We start from the raw sequence: 20,395 nt of genomic DNA on the forward strand, positions 1-20,395 counted from the left end.
CTGATTAGCCCTGAGGTAGTTCTCTACCTGGGATAAATATGATGGCCATTCCTCCGGGTGCTTCATGTCGAATTCCTGAAGTTTCCCGACCTTCAGCATTCTTTCTTTGCTGGTTCCTGTGTTTCTTTCCAAATCCTGCTTTCCAGGCTCAGGGAATGAGTCCACTGAGCACGAGGTCGCTAGCGTAACTTGCTAGCCAACCTTGAGAGAGGGGGGGAGAAAATGCCTTTTCCCTCCAGCGTGCACTGCCTTCCCCTCATAGACTTCAACTCTTTTTAGTGAAGCAGGATCCTGCCCTCATCGCCAGTGTTAAATAGCGGGTTCTTTGGCACAGGAATGAAGACAAGGTAGCTGAGTACAGGGAAACTCATATTTTATTTCGTGCAGAATCTGTACTGAGCAAATGGCTGCAACTAGCCGCAATATATAGTCTAGACCCTAGGCAGCAGCCAATAGGTTTGAAACACCATTGCCACATAGGAATAGCCAATTGTAGCACTGGAGACTTGTAGTCTGGGTTGCTGGAGAGCCATTAGTTGCTCCAGCAACCCACGTGGTATTACTATGAGCCCAGTACATAACAAATACTATCCTTTATTAAATTGCTGGGGGCTCAGAATTAAATGGTATTATATTTATTGACAACAAATATATGAAACTCTAATCACCAGTAGAAGCACAATGCAAAGTATGTTCTTTATTTTCTTAGAGATAACAAACTAAAATTGTGTGTGTGTTTCTGCTGTCTTCTCTCATTGCATCTATATTTGTGCATACACACGGGGAAGCACTGAGGGGGAAGCACTGAGTGGGATGCATAAGCTCTATGCTGTATTTATAACAAGGAGGGAAGCTTAGACCAGAGGAATCAACAACAGTTCAAGTTGCTATCCAACTGCATCTCCCATAGAGATGCATTGTGGCATTTTCCTCCCTGGAGTGTCTTTCCTATAACTTTCTTATAATTTTTAACTTTTTATTTTGCTGGTTTATCATACCATATTTATTCCAATATTGATCTGCTTGTGTAGAGTTATCCCTCTAATTAGCAGATGGACAGAATCCAAAATTCTGTTGAACTGGAAGGAATAACAAATTAGGAAGGAATGGAGAGCATAACTTCTGAACTCTTTACAACCTCTTAATAGTCACTCTGAGTCATTTCACTGGGAAAAGAAAAGGGAACTAGAATGGTGGAGTCTAGTAGTCTTCTGAGCTGCTGCCCAATTGCCTCTCCTATAGGCTCTCTTAATGTTCCAGAAAAATCTGGCCTATTTTGAAACACACTATTACTTTTGCTGGCTTTTCTGTGTCCATTAAATTTGTTCTGTGCTATTTTCAGAGCGTTAACACTACTGCCATCCAGATGAACAGAGTTAGAGGTCCCTTTACATAATTTTTTCCATCATCTAGTTGGATTTGAAAGAATACATTACTTCATCTAAATATATTTACAGCCTGAGAAATATCCCACTGGATATTTCTGTCGGGTGTCATACTAACTTGGCTGGCTTTGGGGAGTTGGCTTGTGGGGAGATAATTTGTTGTTTTACCTTAGGCAATAAATCAATCTATTGATAATCTGGTCAGAGAAGGTAAAAGTGTATGAGCAAAGTTGGAGACTGCTCCTCCAAGGAACAGCTGTCTTGCCCTTGCTACCTTTGGATGCCCAGCAGTGGTGGGATTTAGCCAGTTAGCACCAGCCCAGAATGGACTTCTGGAAGCGGCATCCACACAGAGAACCGATTGTTCACATATTTGAATCCCACCACTGATGCCCAGATAGAATATGTACTTTTGCAAAGAGAGAATTTAGGTGAGAATTTGGAAGAGGCAGTAATGTCCATCTAATTCCTATTGCCAAGAAAATAAAAGACAACTAAAATTTCCATTTCATTTGAATTCATCTTGAATTGTACCTTGCACAGTTCAACTTTATTTTTGTGGCTTCCTCTTGATTTTTTCTATTTCTCAGGAAAGCATCATTCTGGTAATAAGACAAGAAATATTGAAAAGAGAAAAGGTAATTCTCTTTCAAGTGAAACAGCACAGTGGATTAGGCACATGGGCCTCAGTATTGTAAAATTTAGTAACAAGCACCTCATTCACTTACTTGTTCACTTAAATTCTGATGGTACATTTACTCAGTGAACCAAATCCTCTATTTATGTAATTCAGAGGGAAAAAGAAGGTGCTTTAGTCAGCACTGTATAGATTGGTCAATATTTGTGGTTACAAATTTGTTTTCTCCTTCTACAATGTAGTTTTTTATTCTGATTAGGAATAAAATTAAGCCAAGTTTTGTATAATAAATAATTGACCCAAATATTAAATTGGTACCACTGTGGGTTTAAAATGATACATTAATCTAGTCCCTCTTCTTGCTTAGCTGACCTAATCACGAAACAAAAAGGCCTGTTTTCCTCATTCATTTGGTAATGGAATAGACAGGACTGTTCCCTGGGAAAAAGTAATTACTTATTCCTCCTCTTTCCTCAGCCACTATTACTCTGGCTTACAGGTAGGAGAAAGAAGGAGGTGGCGGCTCCTTTACCAATGCTACAGTATTACTAAAAGAAGCTGGAAAAATTTCTAAGAGCCAGCCAGCCAGTCACTTTAAAGTACCATCTAAAGGAAAATAAAAAAGGTTATTCTTTTATAAATTGTATAAAATGTAACACCAATAAATTGTATAAAATGTAACACCAATGAATTGTATCAAATGTAACACTAAGATGTGGGGCTATCTATTTCCTGGTTAGACAGAGAATTCACACATGGTAATCAACAAAGTTCTTTTGAAATGTTAAAAAGGATAGGAACATCTCAAGGTGGTGAGTAAAACAAGATAACTTAGTGACGGATGTAAGGAAGTTGTTACAATAAGTCCTTTGGATGTAAAAGTTCAAAGAAGATCTTTTAGAAATGTAAATGACTTCAAAGACTAACTTAAGTTTCTTAGGGGGGCATGTATCGAGAAAAGAAAGTATAAATGCCTAGTTTGAAACTTGCTCAGTGTGCTCTTTGAACCCAATCCAATTTGGGAAGGGTCTAAGAGGCCGCGTTTGCAAACGCTTTCTTTCTTTATTATTTTCAATTTTCTTTTCAATAAATCTTTGCCTTTGTTAACCAGACTTGTCTTCAAGTTGTGAGTATCAGATTTTGGGTTTTTAAATCTCACACATCCATCAGTCCTTTGGCCAACATAATGCTTGCTACCCAGATACCAAACCTCCTTCTGTCTCAGTAAAGAAACCAGCGAGCAGGGCAAACTAAATGCAAGTAATTGAATTTTACTTGTTTTACTATTTTTTTCCCTACAGAAAAAGAGACATCAATTGCTTTTAGTGCGTGGTAGGGCTGATGTTTTGAGCAGAGGACAAGAATGGAAGAGACAAGAATAGCTGCATCGGTTAGCAAATTTTCCTCTCTCCCCAGAACAGCAATAATCCGAGAAGATTCTGTCACGGCACGGAGAGGTTTCCGGGGAGCTAATAGTATCTTCACTTTGATTTTATAGCCTGTTGTTTGTCATCCCCTAGTAAGTAATAAGAAGCCGAGGATGTGAAGAGGATACTTTAAAGCGGCCCTCTGGGAAATAATAATAGCCTGCCAAATAACCATTTAACTAATTTACCAATCAAGAAACGTAAGCATAAAGTGCGTGCCTGGTACTGCCCTGGCATTGCATATGTCTGAGAGCTGATTGAATCTCACTTTCCTTTCCCTCCAAAATCCTTGCCCAGTTTTGCTATCGAATCTGCTGATAGGCTCCGAGATTAAGATCTCGTTTAGTAAATATCTATTAAAACAAATTATTTCGTCTGCAAAGGAGACTGGGCCTTTTGAACTCTCGGAGGGGAATTCAAGAGGGCTCTTGGCGAATCTGTCAACGTCGTAGCCCGCCAGTTTTTTTTTTTGGTGGTTTTTTTTTTGTAGCTGTTGTTGGCTTCTCAGAGCTACTCAGCTCTCATATTAGCTTTAGCGAGGGGGGGTACTCTCCAGCTTCTTCACTCCTCCCGCTCTCAAAAACGGGGCGGGCCGTCGCGTCCATGATCGTTCGAATGAGCCAATAGGTGCCAGGGAGCCCGTGAAGCGACCAATGACAAAATTAGGGAGGAGATGCAAGCGGTGTAGGTTGCGCCGTCCTCTCAGCTCGGCGCATCCCCTCTGCTGGACGAAGTGCGACCATTTTGCAGGGGGGGAGCTGCGAGTGGTGGCCATTGACGGTGCAAGAGAGCCAGGTTTGGGGCGCGGGACGGCGGCCTGAGTCGCTGGACCCGGGGATTAACGCCCCCCCTCCCCGGGAAGGCGAGCCAGAACAGCGCCAACGCTTCTCGGTTATTTTGTCGTCTTCGTCGCCCCAGTGCCCGCCTCCGAGCTTCGATTTAACCAGCCAAGATGTCTAGGCCTGTCAGGTGAGTCCTTTGCAAATGGAGAAAGGCCCTTGAGGGCTGTTCTGCTTTTTCCCCGTCGGAGGCCATCCTTGGACCTGAAACGGAGGTACGAGCAGAGCTGGCCAGGAAGTCCCACGCGAGGGAGGGAGGGAGGGAGGGAAGGCGGCCCGGACCGAGGAGGTATGGCGGGAGAGCAGAGGGGAGGGGCGTGTGCAGGCATGCAGCGTGCTGCTGCCGCCGCTGCTGCTGCTCCTCCTCGATAGTTGGGGGGACTACAGTACATTATGGCACGCCGCTGCTGCCGCCGCCGCCGCCCTGCAGGTCCCTCCTTACCGGATGCAATGCTGCCCCTTAAGGTTAGCGCAAGCAAAGTCCATGCTTCGACTTGGGAAGCAGCGGCGTCTCTAGTTCTTTCAGTGCGCATCGCCAGCGAAGAGTGAACGCAGGCCAGTCCGGCGTAGCTCGGTCTCGGAAGGTTTGTATGCGGTTTCACCCCGGAAAAAGCCAGGCGCCTAGACCAGGGGTCGGCAACCTCGGCTCTTTTATGACTCGTGGACTTCAACTCCCAGAATTCCTGAGCCAGCTATGCTGGCTCAGGAATTCTGGGAGTTGAAGTCCACGAGTCATAAAAGAGCCGAGGTTGCCTACCCCTGGCCTAGACAATGCCCAAGTACACCACAGTCAACGTGTGTCTCTTAAGCCTTTTTTTGCACCAGCTTTGCTGGTACATATGTGTCGGGACGCAAGCTTCTTGGCAAGAGTGAGCAGCTCAGAGGGAAAGGATTTGCTGATGGGGAGGGGCGGTAAGATTATTTTAACGGACAGATTTCGAAGCAAGGCATTTTTTTCTTTCTTCGTATCAAATGGTGCAGTTTCTTCAGACGTGTGGCAAAGTCAGACAATCTTATATTTCGCGGTGTACTCTATTTAAATCTTGATATTTTTCAAAGGAATTGACGTCTGGCTCTTGTTTAAAATTAGATTTTCCAGCAATCCCATGGACTGAAGGTGAGCTTTCTAATCAGCATTGTGGCTGATGGAAAGTTTGAATTTACTTTTTCTTCACAGTGAAAGAAGTATTGAGTTTTTGTCTGCCTTTGATAATAAACCCTTTCTATAGTATGTTAACTTGTTTCCCTGTCAGTTTTGCCAAGATGCTTTGGTCATCCTTTTCACTGCTATTCTAGGCTCATTGAGCATGCCAGGATACTCTCTTTTCAAGGGATTTTCTGACAGCTTTTCAGCTCAATCAGGCAGCTTCGATCAGGTATGCTTCCCACCTCCATTTCCTGTAGGATATATATAAAAGACTGTCTAGCAAACATAGGAGAAGAGAGAAAATTTCAATATTTCTAATTTGGCTGTTAAAGTCAGCCAAAAAATGGAAACCTAACATTCTATTTCTAACTCATTTGTTGTGGTAGGACTAAAAAGTGACGTCTCAAATTCTTCTGCTAAATCTGTGGCTCAACAAAAGTTAAATACAGATTGCTCCAATCAAAATTTACTCTTTGGTACACTGTGGCAGCTTTTATGTAAACTTTAAAACACAGTCACTGGGTTACAACTTACTGTAATGTAATTCTCAGCAAACTATACCATAACCATGATGTGTGAGAATCATGGAACATATAATTAGATAAGAAAGCTGTTATATATAATTTTGAAATTGCTGTAAGTCAGCATTTTCTCTGTTTTTAGTTTTATGTCCTGTTCCTACAGAAATGCATTCATGTTTAATTTCTTCTTGTGTTAGTTGTTACCTCTGCAGATTCTAAAATAGGGTTGTTTAACTAGCAAGTATTTAGTTAAAAAGTAGGATTATCAAATCTTATAGCTTTCTATTTAAGGATAAGTAAACATTAAACATAAAGCCTTTATATTTCAAGGTAAGTTCTAAAAAAATATAACAGGAAGACTTATGTAATAATATATCAGATTTGGCACATTATCATGTATAATGATGTCCATGGGGCATCACTAACTTAAACTATACACACATTTCTTACAGAAAAAGTATCACCTGTTACACCATGCCAAATTAATAATGCATAATATCTGTTAAAGGATGTTGACCCAGTCTTTTAAAGATGAAGATAGGAATATGTTTTTTCCTGCAGAGGGCACTGTCATTATTTCACAAGAGAAGAACTCTATTCTCCTTTGTTCATTGGCTTGCTTACTCTTCCTCAGTATTAATTTGGTGATCATCTGTTTTTCTCAAAACTCAAAGCATTGAGAATGATTAAAATTTATAATAGCTACATGTATGCATAGTGCTAAAAAGTAGGGCAGAGGTTTTTTTTTCTTTTGTTTGAAACAAAACTTGGAAAATCCTTCATTGCTTCAGCATTTCCAGAATCTTTAAATTTCTGATCACACAACATGAGGTAATAAGCACTGTGCTAAAGTAAATCGTGAAATTTTAATCCAAAGCCAAAATGAGATTTTAGGACCACTTTAAATGGTAATAATGGGATGTCGGTTGCTGGAAGAAATCAACTCCATATTCCTTTACATTCTTTTACTTATGAAATGAATTAATTCTACTGAAAATTCACACAGTTAAAAACAAGCAAGCAGAAGAGTAAACTAGTTAAGATTTCAGCTTATGACAGAATTAAAAATGTGATTGTTCAAAGACTTGTTTTCTTTAGAAAAATAAAATGGGTAGTATTGTGTAAAGAAATACAGATTTCTAGTAAATTTAATCTATTTCAGGTCCATTTTATGAACATTTACCAAATCATTCATTTTCAATTCTTCCATGTTTTTCCTCCCTACAGAATAAGATGCATATTTGTAACTAACTGTACCATTTTTAATATTTGTAACTATAAGGTATTTACATTTTTAAATGTCATAGCACTACCAATAGGACAGTTAGTTTTAAGTTATATACAATGCACTACCATGTTTCCCCGAAAATAAGACCTAGCTTGATTTTTGGGGTTGGGCCTAATATAAGCCCTATCCCAAAAATAAGCCCTACTTAAGACCCCACCCACACTGTCCCACCATAGTTTTTTTGGCACGCCAGATCATGTGCCTTCTTCCCCCTGCCTTGCCTGCTGCCAGTGCCGCCGCTACAAGTTGGGACCTCAGTTCCTGACCTGGATTGGAGAATCCAGCGGGCAGGCAGGGGTGGGGACTGGCCGGGGCCTCAACAATCAGCTTCTCACGTTCACCCCAAAGCAGCCTCCAGAGGGGACTTGCACTGCCCTGCGGGCTTTGCCGGCTTTCTCTTCCTCTGGAAGGATGGGAAAGAAAGCTGGGTGTCCTGAGACATCCCATTCTGGGAGGCAACTCAGGTTTTCCTCAGTGGGGGGAGGAAGGCTTTGGAAATTGCCTTTTCATTTACATTCATTATCAATATTGTAATCTATCCCTTTATTTTTCAAAAAAATGATTTGTATTTACCACAATTAGCCTCCATGAATGCCAATGGGACAAGCCTCTCGTGACGGCCAACTGGACCGTAGGTGAGCCGGATTGTTTACAGGGAGAGGCTGCGCATTGCAGAAGGACTATTGCAAAGGGTGCCTGCGCACTGCTTGTAATGCCGCTATTTTTGGTGCCATGTTTGCATGTCTGCCTTGCTGTTTTCAGTAACGCTTTGGTGCCTAGCCACCACATTGGATCAGCTGCAGCGCGCTGTGTAAAGGATGGCTGAGATTTGGGGGATGGTCTATTCCCATTCGTAGTGTGGCCACTATCCAATCACTGCACTACCTCTCAGGAGGGCAGTTTCAGCTGCCAATACAGCAGCCGTGACGGCGGAAGGCAATCCCGCCCACCAGATGGGATAGGAAATAGAGTGTGGCGCCAAAAGTAGCGCTCGGAGTCTCCAGGAGCTGTAGGGATCTGCACGTGCCCTTTGCACTCATCCTCCTGCAATATGCAACCTCTCCCTGTAAGCAATCCGGCTCGCCCAGAGTCAGGTTGGCTGTCGCAGGCGGCTTGTTCTGCATGTGCAGCGGAGCTGGAGGACAGGGATGGGCCACGCCTCCCATGATGGCCAACCTGACCCTGGGCGAGCCGGATTGCTTCAGTTGTGAGGAGCTGGCCTAAGGTTTGCATCGCCTAGGTTTCAACCGCACCTTCCCATTGGCGTTCAAGGAGGGTAATCATGGTAAATACAAATCTTTTTTTTTTTTAAAAAAAATAAAGGGTTGGATTACAATATTGTTGAATGTAAATGAAAAGGCAGTTTCCAAAGCCTTCCTCCCCCCACTGAGGGAAACTTGAGTTGCTTGGGTGAGGGCGCCGGCCGGGCTGGGCCTTATGATGAAAAAATAAGACATCCCCTGAAAATAAGCCATAATGGGTCTTTTGGACCAAAAATAAATAAAATAAGACCCAGGCTTATTTTTGGGGAAATGCGGTATTGTTCTTAAATAATAATTAGAATGAAATATGTTTAATTATTCATTTCACCATGAAAATCTTCAAATGGGATTCTTTTTTCCTTCTAATCCATAATTTCTGGATATGATATAGCTCTTGAATGAATTTGGAAGGCACTCTGTCATTGCTGAATGAATTCTTTGGGAATTAAATTTTAATGAAGAAAAGATGAAAGAACATTCACTAAGCTTCTTTCTGTCCATCTTCAATAGAGTATTTATGTGAGTTAGGAAGAAGAAATATAGCTGTAAATGGTTAGGTGTTTTCTAAAATAAAAATAAGGAACCTAGAAAATGCAAATCTTTTATTAAGAAGATGGTGATTTATTGACATGTTTGAAATAGATGTGAAGTATGCTGGTAAGGATTATATTTTCATGTTCTCCTAATTCAGCTAGAATTAAATATGATAATGTACTTTTAATTGACAAATTTGTCAATTACATGGATTTAAATTCATTAGCAAGAAAATTAAGTTCTGAGGATAAGTGAAGAATTAGTACAATTTGACTTGTTATTTAAAGATTTTTAATTTGCATTATCAGCTTAGATTAAGATAAGAAAAGATTGAGAATTTAAATTGCCTGATATATGCAGTTTATATTGGATTAAATCATCATTTCAAGTCTAAATTAACTGTATTCATTGTAATGATTCAAATCACAAATGGAAGGAGTAAACACTGTTTAGCAATGTCATTACATAATACCTGAAATATTTTTTTTAAATTAAGTATTTTGTTTAAGGTGCTATGTAATTCAGTTGTTAAAATTTATTTCTGTATTTTTCTACACTAGACAACAACTCTGTAGCTTACCGTATTTTCCGGCATATAAGACGACTGGGCGTATAAGATGACACCCCCCCCCCCAACTTTTGGGATGATTTTCAAGATTTTTCATCTTATACGCCGGAAAATCAGCGAGCCCGGGAAGGCATGCCCTCCCCTCTCACTGTGGAGGAAGCAGGGCAGGCTGGCGGGAGCCAGCAGGGCAGTCCTGCGCGCGCTGCCCGGCTCCTAAGGAGTCCTCGGGGAGCCATGGCAGGCGCCTCACACTCTTCCCTCTTGAGGCAGCATTGGCGGAGCCGTTGGGCGGGAGCCGGCAGAGCAGTCCTGCGCACGCGCGCGCTCCCCGGCTGTTAAGGAGCACTCCAGCCAAGCCGGAGCCGAAAGGGGCTTTTCCTTCCACCCACCCTTTGGAATAGACGCAAGAGCTCCCGGGGTCTGGCGTTTGCAAGGGGGAGGGGAAGGGGCTGAGAGGCTCTTGGGGTGGGAAGGGAGAGTCACGTTGGAGGGGGGACTGGACTAAGGAGGCTTGAAGTTGCTTTGCAAGAACGGGGTCGCTCGATTGATTTATGTACTATTTTCCGGTGTATAAGACGACTGGGCGTATAAGACGACCCCCCCAACTTTTGAGATGATTTTCATGGGTTAAAAAGTCGTCTTATACACCGGAAAATACGGTATTTTCCAACATCTGGCATAGTTTGGATTTGCTATTGCTTTACTGTGATTTGTCAACATAAGGAAAATCTTACTGTGTTTGGTTAATGAAATACAAAGCAAAGTTTAGAAAGAACAATACTAAAATGTTTTTAACTTATAAAAATTCTTTGCAGAAAAAAATAGGTGTAAAAGTCTTCTTTAAGAAAGCTTTTTATACAATTTGGATGTTAAATTGCTACATCTTTCACTGCGTCTTTTTCCCCAAAGGTTGAAAGGCATTATAAATCGTGCTAATCCAAGTAAATTTGATTAATTAAAATAAAGTAACCTGATGTATATTTTAATAATTTATAGAAGACTTTTACAGGTAATCCTCAATTTGCAACCACAGTCTGGTCAGAAGTTGTCGAGGTCACATGTTCAGGTACCCACATAACCAGACCCGTTTTTCTGACATTTTTCACAGTAATTGGTAAACAGTGTGGTTGTTAAACAAGCACATTTCTTCTGAAAGGGTGTCTTTTCACTTAAAATTAACAAAAAAATTTCAAATTGTGGTTATCCTCAATCAATTATTTTCTTTTCAGTGTTTATTTTACTTGACAGAAATCAAGTATAACAACACATAAAATACATGGGATTGACAGAGAGTGAAAATAAAATAGAGAATAGAGAATCTAATTCAATGTGTTTGGTAGGTAAATTGGTTCATTTAATTCTCCAAAGCAAATGCTATTTTACAAGAAAGACATCCCTTTATATCTTTGCAAGAAAAGAAATTATTTTAATTCCCTGCATTTTTATTAGCTTCTTTGTGCAACTTGCTTTTTCAAACAGTATTTCATGTCAAATGCAAAAAATGTGTACAGGTAGTCCTTGAGTTATGATAGTAATTGGGACTGGAATTTCTGTTACTAGATACTAGGTCGTAAAGCATGAGTGCATTGCTTAACAATACCAATCCCACAACTTCCCACTGCCATTGTTAACTAAATCCCTCCAGTTGTTAGGCAAGGACACACACCAATCCAGCCATTCCTGGGTTGGTCCCTCCCAAGGTTTGGTAAAGTAAGGGACTGTGTCCTCTGCCTCTTTTTCAATTCCCCCCCCACACACACACACCTTTCTCCCTCCACCCTGTACTGTATCACTCAGTGACAGCACCTCTGGGCCTTTACTTCAGCCCCACCACCATTGAGGAGTGGCCCTATGTTTGTAAGTGTGGGTGGCGTACCTAGTGTTCAAATTTTGATCATATGATAACCGGGTTGCTGCAACAAACATCGGACTGGATATAAAATACCATTCATTCAGTGCGATGTAACTTCAAACAGTTGGTGAACAAATGATTGTTAAAGAGATATATCAGTGGTTATTCATGAGTATGGCATTTGATCAAATGGGTTTTTTGTTTCCCAGAAGTAAAGTAAATACTTCTAAAGCAGATGGGACACTAGCATGCTCACAATATAGGAGGCTGGGGAAGTAGTACCGTATTTTTCGGACCATAAGATGCACTTTTTTCCCCCAAAAGTGTGGGGGGGGGGAAAACAAGGGTGCGTCGTATGGTCCGAAGGTGATCCGTATGGCCAGCCCCAACCTCCGCAAGTGGAAAGCAAGGAAGATTGCCAGGAGCACGAATCGGCACGTGCTGAGAAACACCGATCTCACGCTCCTGCACTCTCCCTCGCTCGGTTTCAGCTTCCCTTGCTATAAGAGAAAGCAGGCTGAAACGGAGTGAGGCAGATTGCCAGGAATGCGAATCGGCTGATCTCGCGCTGCTGCAATCTGCCTCGTTTCAGCCTACTTTCTCTTGTAGCAAGGGAAGCTGAAACCAAGCGAGGGAGTTTGCAGGAGCGCGAGATCAGCCGATTTGCATTCCTGGCAATCTCCCTTACTCCGTTTCAGCTTGCTTTCTGCAAGAGAAAGCCGGGCTGCAGGGCCGCCTCTACGGGTACTGCTCTAATGCAGAGAGGGAAGGACAAAGAGGGAGGGAGGGAAGGAAGGAAGGAAGGAAGGGACAATGGGAGAGGGAAGGAGAGAGAGAGAAAGAGAGAGAAGGAGAAAGAATTTTTTTTCTTGTTTTCCTCCTCTAAAAACTGGGTGCGTCTTATGGTCTGGTGCGTCTTATGGTCCGAAAAATACGGTATATAGGAAGTTATAGTATCTGCAAAAAAATCCAAAATAGATGGGGAAAATATTAAGTAGATTTTACTCTAAGCAACCTAGATAGGTTGCAACCAAGAATTGGTCTAACACGGTACAAGCATATTTCATAAATATCCACATTTCAACAGATGCCACAAGATGCAGTATTAAATGAGTTTGAATTGCAATGATAATAAAAAGTTTCCAAGGAAGGAAAACCAGGTGGAAGAACCTTCTAAGGTTTGTTTACAGGAGGTAAGCTTCAACCAAGGCCAGAGAAAAGGCAAGTTGTGTCCAACTTGCAATGCCGTGGACCATACACACCAGGCTTATCTGTCTTCCACTGTTCCAAATTCATGTTTATTGCATCAATGGCACTATCTAACTATCTCATCCTCAGCTGTCCCCTTTTCCTTTTGCCTTCAGTCTTTCCCAACATTCGAATCTTTTCCAGTGAGTCCTCCTCACTAGGTGGCCAAAGTATTTGAGCTTCAGCTGCAGTATCTGTTCTCCCAAAGAACAGTCAGGGTTGATTTTCTTTAGAATTGACTGATTTGGTCTCCTTGCAGTCCAAGGAACTCTCAATAGTCTTCTCCAGCACCACAATTTGAAAGCATCATTTCTTCTGCATTCTGCCTTCCTTCCTGTCCAGCTTGCACAGCCATAAATTACTACTGGGAAAACCATAGCTTTGACTATAGAACTTGGTTGGCAAGGTGATCTCTGCCTTTTTGTATGCTGTCTAGGTTTGCCATAGCTTTTCCCGTCAAGGAGCAAGTATCTTAATTTTATGGCTGCAGTCACCATTTGCAGTGATCTTGGAGCCAAAGAAAATAAAATCTGTTACTGCTTCCATTTAATGTTTATTTTTATTTATTTTATTAGATTTATATACCGCCCATTCCCGAAGGACTCGGGGCGGTTTACAGGGTATATAAAACCAAACCAGTACAAAAGTTAAAAACAATTTTAAAAAGATTAAATCAACCCTAAAAATAAAAACCCCAGTTAAAAAAATTCTCAGCCTGGGCCGGAGAGCTCAAAGAGCCAGGTCTTCAGATCCCGGCGAAATGAACGAAGGTCAGGGGCAGTCCTAAGCTCCACGGGCAGCTGGTTCCAGAGGACAGGTGCACCCACAGAGAAGGCCCTTCCCCTGGGTGTTATCCAACGGCAATCTTTTACCGGCGGCACCCTGAGAAGACCCTCCCTGTGTGAGCGCACTGGACGAAGGGAACTTGATGCTGGCAGCAGGTGTTCCCTCAGATATCCCGGACCCAAGCCATTTAGGGCTTTATAGGTCATCACCAGCACCTTGAATCTCACCCGGAGGGCAACTGGAAGCCAATGCAGCTTGTGGAGTAGAGGTGTTACATGGGAGTATCGGGAAACCCCCATCACAACTCGCGCGGCCGCATTCTGCACCAGCTGAAGCCTCCGAGTGGTCCTCAAGGGCAGCCACATGTAGATAGCGTTGCAGTAGTCTAGACAGGAGGTCACGAGCGCATGAGTGATGGTGCGTAGGGCATCTCGGTCCAGATAGGGTCGCAACTGGCGCGCCAGGCGAACCTGGGCAAAAGCCCCCCTGGTCACAGCTCCTATATGATCTTCAAAATTGAGCCGTGAATCCAGGAGGATGCCCAAGTTGCAAGCCCTATCAATGGGGGGTAACACCTCACCCCCCATCGTTAAAGGTGAAATAATCTGTTTAACCCGAGATGCCGGTATACACAGCTACTCAGTCTTGGCAGGATTGAGATGAAGCCTGTTTCTCCCCATCCAGACCTCCAGGCAATGGGACATCATGGCGAGGGCATCGCTGGGTTGGTTCGGGGTGGAGAAAAGCAATTGGGTATCATCAGCGTACTGATGATACCCCACCCCGAAACCACGAATGATCTCACCCAGCGGCTTCATGTAGATGTTGAACAGGAGGGGCGAGAGAACCGACCCCTGAGGAACTCCACAAATGAGAGGCCTCGGGGTGGATCTCTGTCCTCCAGTCAACACCAACTGCAAGCGGCCTAGGAGATAGGAGGAGAACCACCGTAAAACGGTGCCTCCCACCCCCAGTCCCCTGAGACGCCGCAGTAGGATACCATGGTCGATGGTATTGAAAGCTGCTGAGAGATCTAATAGGACTAGGACAGAGGAGCAACCCCTGTCCTGAGCCCGCCAGAGATCATTCACCAGCGCGACCAATGCCGTCTCCATGCTGTGCCCAGGCCTGAAATGTTGAGTTTCAAGCCAACTTTTGTATTCTCTCACCCTCATCAAGAGACTCTTTACTTCCACTTCATTTTCGGCTATTAGAGTGGTATCATCTGCATATCTGAGATGGTTGGTATTTCTCCCAGCAGTCTTAATTTCAGCTTCTGATTCATCCAGTCCAGTCCATTTGCATGATATGCTCTGCATATAAGTTAAATAAGCATGGGGACAATATACAACCTTGTTGTATTCCTTTCCCTATTTTGAACCCATCACTTTTTCTATGTTCAGTTTTAACTGTTGCTTCTTCACCCACATAAAGGTTTCTTAGGAGACATTTCTTTAAGAGCTTGCCATAGCATAATCAGTGAAACAGAAGTAGATGTTTTTATGGAACTCTTGATTTCTCCATAATCCAGAGAATGTTGGCAATTTGATCTTCGAAAACCAGCTTGTACTTACGGTAATATCAGGTTCACATTTTGCAACCTAGTTTGTAGGATTTTGAGAATGACCTTGCTAGCATGTGAAATGAATGCAGTTGCACCATAGTTTGAATATTCTTTGACATCACCTCTGCTAGCTCTGTTGGTAATGCTTCCTAAGGCCCACTTGACTTCACACTCCAGGATGTCTAGCTCAAGGTCAGCAATCACACCAATTATGGTTGTCAGGGACATTAAGATCTTGTATATTTTTTCTGAGTATCCTTGCCACATCTTCTTAATCTCTTATGCTTCTGGTGGGTCTCTACCATTTTGATCCTTTACCATGTCCATTTTTGAACCAAATGTTCACTTGATATCTCCAATTTTCTTCCAAAGCTGTCTGAAGAAAACATAGCCATTAACAGTCAAGCTTAAATCTATGAATTTGAATAGCAGGCTAAAATTGATGAAATTAGCTGCAATGTAAATTATTTCACATTATGGACTGAAATCTAGGCTGTATGAATTGGTTCTGGTGTTTGAGATTGGGGACGGAAGAACAATTAGTCCCCATGGTGATACTAACTTTTTGTTTCCGAAAGCAGTTGTTCACTCCTTATTTCTTTTAACTTTCTTCTGGATGTCCAAATTAATATTTAGAATGAATCTAATGTTCAGTCTAGGAAAGAGATCTAACTTTTACCATATATTTCCCACCAGATGAGGGTGGCCACTTGCCTCCTCCTTACTACAGATAGTTCTCGACTTACTACCACAATTGAGCCCAAGTTTCCTGTTGCTAAGTGAGACAGTTAAGTGAGTTTTGCCCCATTTTATGACCTTTCTTGCCACAGTTGTTAAGTGAATCACTGTAGTTGTTAGTAACAGTGTAGTTAAGAGACACTGGTTTTCCCCGTAGACCGCTTGTCGGAAAGTTGCAAAAAGTGTTTACATGACCCCCGGACACTGCAACCATTATAAATATCAAATCAATTACCAAGTGTCCGAATTTTGATCATGTGACCATGGGGATGCTGCAACGGTCATAAATGTGAAAAACAATCATAAGTCACTTTTTCAGTGCCGTTGTAAGCTTGATCACTAAGTGAACTCTTGTAAGTTGAGGATTAACTGTATCCCAGAGAAAACAGATTTGCTTTGAAATGGTTGGTAATAACAAACTGGGCTTCTTCCAGAAGTTATGAGAGCAAGAGGAATCAGAAGATAGCAGAGTTGTGAAATGTGTGCACAGCTCATTACAAGCTCCAGCATTTCATTTATTGGGTTTTGAAGCAGCATTGACATAAAGTCAACCTTATGTAGAAAAGAGATAAAAGAAGCTTAGAAGTAGAAATGTTATATACCCACACATCATTGTGCTAAATGCAAATTTTTTTAAAAAGTTGATACTTGATTATTAGCTTTTCACTGTCTTATCCAAATCGTACTAGATTTATGAACCATATATTGTATACATACATATATATGTATATGAGTGTGTGGTACATATTGTATTAAAACCTGTTTTTAATTTGCCAGCTCTTGATGCTGGATAAACCATAATCATTAAATTGCCATGTTCAATCATAATTTTATAGTAAGCTTATATAAAAAAACTTATCAAATGATTATGATTTTTACATACTGGTAATATAATTCTTAATACATTTTAAGCAAATCAAAATCATAAAGATAGTCTGAACTGGAAGATGCAAATCTTCAACGTGAATAATTATAATAAAAAATATTTAAAAATTATATCTGAGGAGTCAACTACAAATTATGCTGTATTTGAAATTATTTTTATCTTTAAAATTGAGTTGTTTTACTATCAGTAGACCACAAATTGCACTTATATTTTCCAGGTCCTTTGCTCAAAGCTCCACTTAGTCTATTACATATGAATAGAAATTTAGAAAGAATTGAACATTCTGACACTAAAGAATGTTGGGTGTGAAGAAGACAAACAGTATTTAGACTGAAAATCCCTTATATACACAATTCTATAAGTTCTGACTCTGTAAAATCGTGATTTATAATCACTCCGTGGATTGAATTGCTTAAAATAAGCTTCATGTGGTTTAACAAAGCAAGATCACGCACAACCTCAAAGTCATGGCTGTGAACATTTGGGTGAGATGACTCTGACCTAATTGCCTTATTCATTGTACCCAAACACTACCCTTTGAAACATAATTCCTATCCCTAGTTTGTACCATCGTGTATAGGTAGTCCTTGATTTAAAACCATTTCTTCAACAACCATTCAAAATTACAACAGTATTGAAAAAAGATTTATATCTTGTGCCCAAATTACAGTTGTTGCTGCATTTCATGGTCATGTTATAAAAATTCAAATGGCAGCCAGCCTGCACTTAGACTGCAGGGGCACTGAAACTCCCTACACCCCCTATCTCCTTCCTCCCCCCAGCTATGCACTTTTGGTCAGCCCTGAACAGTGGCCCTTGGCGACCACCCCAGGGTTGAGACTGAAAAGAGGCTTGGGGCCTTCAGCGGTCCTAATCAGCTGCCTCCCTACAGCCAGCCCTGTCAGCCCCATTGTCCAAAGCTTATTCTCCAAATAGCCTGGAAAAGACTGGAAAGTTTCTGAAGGATTGTGAGAATAGGATTGTGCAATTTGCACAAGGAAGGAGGCCTGTCAGGGCCAGCAGTTCCCTCAAATGCAGCCAGTATACCTCATGTTAGCAAGGAAAAAAACTGGCAAAGGTCATCTGGGTGCAGGAGAATCTGGAGCACAGAGGCTGTGTGCAGCAACTGTGGCTTTGCACAAAGATGCTGGCGTGGCTTAAAGCAATATTTCTCAGTAGCAGTGCTGGGGCTGAAGTTAAGACTTGGTGGCTGCCTGAGACTGCTAAAAGTCCAGGCCTCTACTTCTGCCCTGTCCCTGGCACCGCTGCCAAGTGCCATAGAGGGCAGTCAAAAATGCATTGATTCTCTCAACCCCCTAGGCATTCCTTGTTCCTATTTAAGACTTCCTTCACTCAGTGATTCTTAGTTAACCACAACAGTCAGGAGTGCTGAGATTATAATCACTAAGTGATGTCATGTGACTCCTTATTTTATAACGGCATTGTTTAGCAACAGAAATTCCGGTCACAGTTGTGGTTGTAAATTGAGAACTACCTTTATGTAGTTGGATGGACAAATGATGCTGAACCCCCTAAGTTGACTAAAGTAGAAACTAGGCAAGGCTTTCATGGAAGTAGTTAGATTCTAGCCTTGCCTAGTTTCTACTTTAGTCAACTTAGGGGGTTCAGCATCATTTGTCCATCCAACTACATAAAGGTAGTTCTCAATTTACAACCACAACTGTGACCGGAATTTCTGTTGCTAAACAATGGGGTGTCAAACTCGCAATGTCACGTGACGTGTAGTGACGTATTGTGACTTTTTTGCATTGCTGGCAGTGGGATGGGCACGGTTTCGCTATGATGCATCTGGCCCATGGGCCGGCAGTTTGACACCCCTTGGTTAGAAGGTATATTCAGGAACAAATAAAAATATTTCTGATGATAGATGAATTCTGCATCTAGTCTTTTGTATCTAGTCCAGAATCTAGTCTTTTGTGGGAAATTACATGTTCTCTTATTCAAGATGCATTCATATAACTTGTACCAAAATACATTCCAGTGTTTTGTCTAAAATTGGATTATAATTTGATTATACTTACTTGTTTTTAATGAGAATTATGTATATAATAAGACAGTGAAATACAGTTACTTGATAAAGTGACAGATTTGTTTTTTTAAATATCATTGGAATTAACGTTACCTGAATTTTGAATATTTGAACTTTGGCTATAGTTTGGGAATATGTATAAAGTATATGAATTTTTTTGCCACCTAATACAATCATAACCCCTTTTACAATGGGTACATTTATACATCAAAGCAAATCACGTTTTTTTTAGAACAGTCAAATTTTTTTCTAGAAAGAATATTCAAGTGTTTAATATGTGATTTTCACTTCCAATCATATTTGTCTTGAAGATTTAATTGTGATATGAAGTTTGTTGGAATGTCGATATGCAATAGTTCATTCCCTAGCTATATGAAATTAAAAATATATATATTAGTATTTCTGCTCTCTTCAGTTGTTATTTGATTGTCATATTGTTAGACTATGTATAAATATTTTCAAATATTTACTAATCCAGGAATCTTGCTTATGTAAACTCCATGTTTTTAAAATGTTATAACAGTGTTGCTAACTGGACCTATAGCATCAGTCAGAGGCAAGCTGTGCATTATAAACTGTTTCTGTTGATCAACTGCTGGAACTTTAGGCATTTCTGAATATGAAGAGTAATGATAATTACCATATCACATATTTAATTCCTGTAGGAACTAGGGAATACTCCCTTTATGTCATCTGAATTTCCTGCAAGTCTTCTATCTGGATGAATTTATGGAGGAAAAAAGCTATTAAAATATTCCAAAATGTATGTTTATCTTTATTGACCAAATCTTTTTTTTAATTAGTCAAAATCTCAGATGATGGACTTACTGAGTCATGGCAACTGTAATAATGTTTATGTGCAAAGTTTTCTTTGTATTAAAAATCAGTTCTATATGGTGAAATTTTTCAGTGTCCCAAAATCAATACTTTTTTCTTCTCTTCCAGGAACAGAAAAGTAGTAGACTATTCACAGTTTCAGGAATCAGATGATGCAGGTAAGTATCAATTCCTAAGCAAAAATGTGGAAACTTCTACAATTACAAAAAATGATGGGCAACAAATGTTTGAAAAATTGTATATTTTACTAGGAGGCTGTGCTGAAGTGATTCTTTAAGTTGTTTGCTGAGATTTTTTTAGATAAAGCTTCTTAGTTTCTATGATTCTAGAAAGTTCCTCAGAAATGGCCATCCATTAACATTTCTGGAACCTATACAGTTCATTTCCTTTCCTGGATAGAAAGATGGCATGCTCCACTTCATAATGACCTATTGTTGTATTTATTAGCAAGGGCAAAACATGGTAAAATTCCATATTGTCATATTTTCAATTATAAATTTTATTAGTTTTTTATAAAATAAAATAATAAAACAATAATAAAACAAAATATATGTAGTTCAGTGTTGAACTATGGAATCCGTGATGCTCTCTGATTTGGGTTCTCCAGTTTATTGTAAGGGTAATTACAACAGATTTGCATGCAAGTATTATAATTTTGGCTTATTTTTAATTATTTTCCTAATGATATCCAACATAGGATTTTTTTCACATTTGCCCATATTGGATCAATATTTTTATATATCATAATTTTAATACACTTTTTCATTCAGTAAGTCTGCTCAATCTCAAACTGCCAATTTAGGTATGTTTAAGGTTTTGTTTTGTA

The 20,395-nt window shown here is 40.7% G+C and overlaps 1 protein-coding gene across 3 annotated transcripts in view; it reads left to right on the forward strand.

The window, feature by feature from the left end:
• Positions 1-4,155: 4,155 nt before the first annotated feature.
• The window catches only part of NUCKS1 (nuclear casein kinase and cyclin dependent kinase substrate 1), a 30,018-nt gene continuing 13,778 nt past the window's right edge, over positions 4,156-20,395 (forward strand). Inside the window, exons 1-2 of one of the 3 annotated variants that reach the window (XM_083357490.1) lie at positions 4,156-4,418; positions 19,678-19,727. In XM_083357490.1, coding sequence (XP_083213616.1) covers positions 4,402-4,418; positions 19,678-19,727 — 67 coding nt within the window. In that variant the 5' untranslated portion in view covers positions 4,156-4,401. Of the gene's footprint in view, positions 4,419-19,478; positions 19,496-19,677; positions 19,728-20,395 lie in introns of those variants that run through there. The other 2 variants (XM_083357488.1, XM_083357489.1) reach the window with 2 other exon arrangements.

The sequence above is a fragment of the Vipera ursinii genome (genome assembly GCF_947247035.1).
Source record: "Vipera ursinii genome assembly, chromosome: 3".
NCBI classification, from domain to species: domain Eukaryota; kingdom Metazoa; phylum Chordata; class Lepidosauria; order Squamata; family Viperidae; genus Vipera; species Vipera ursinii.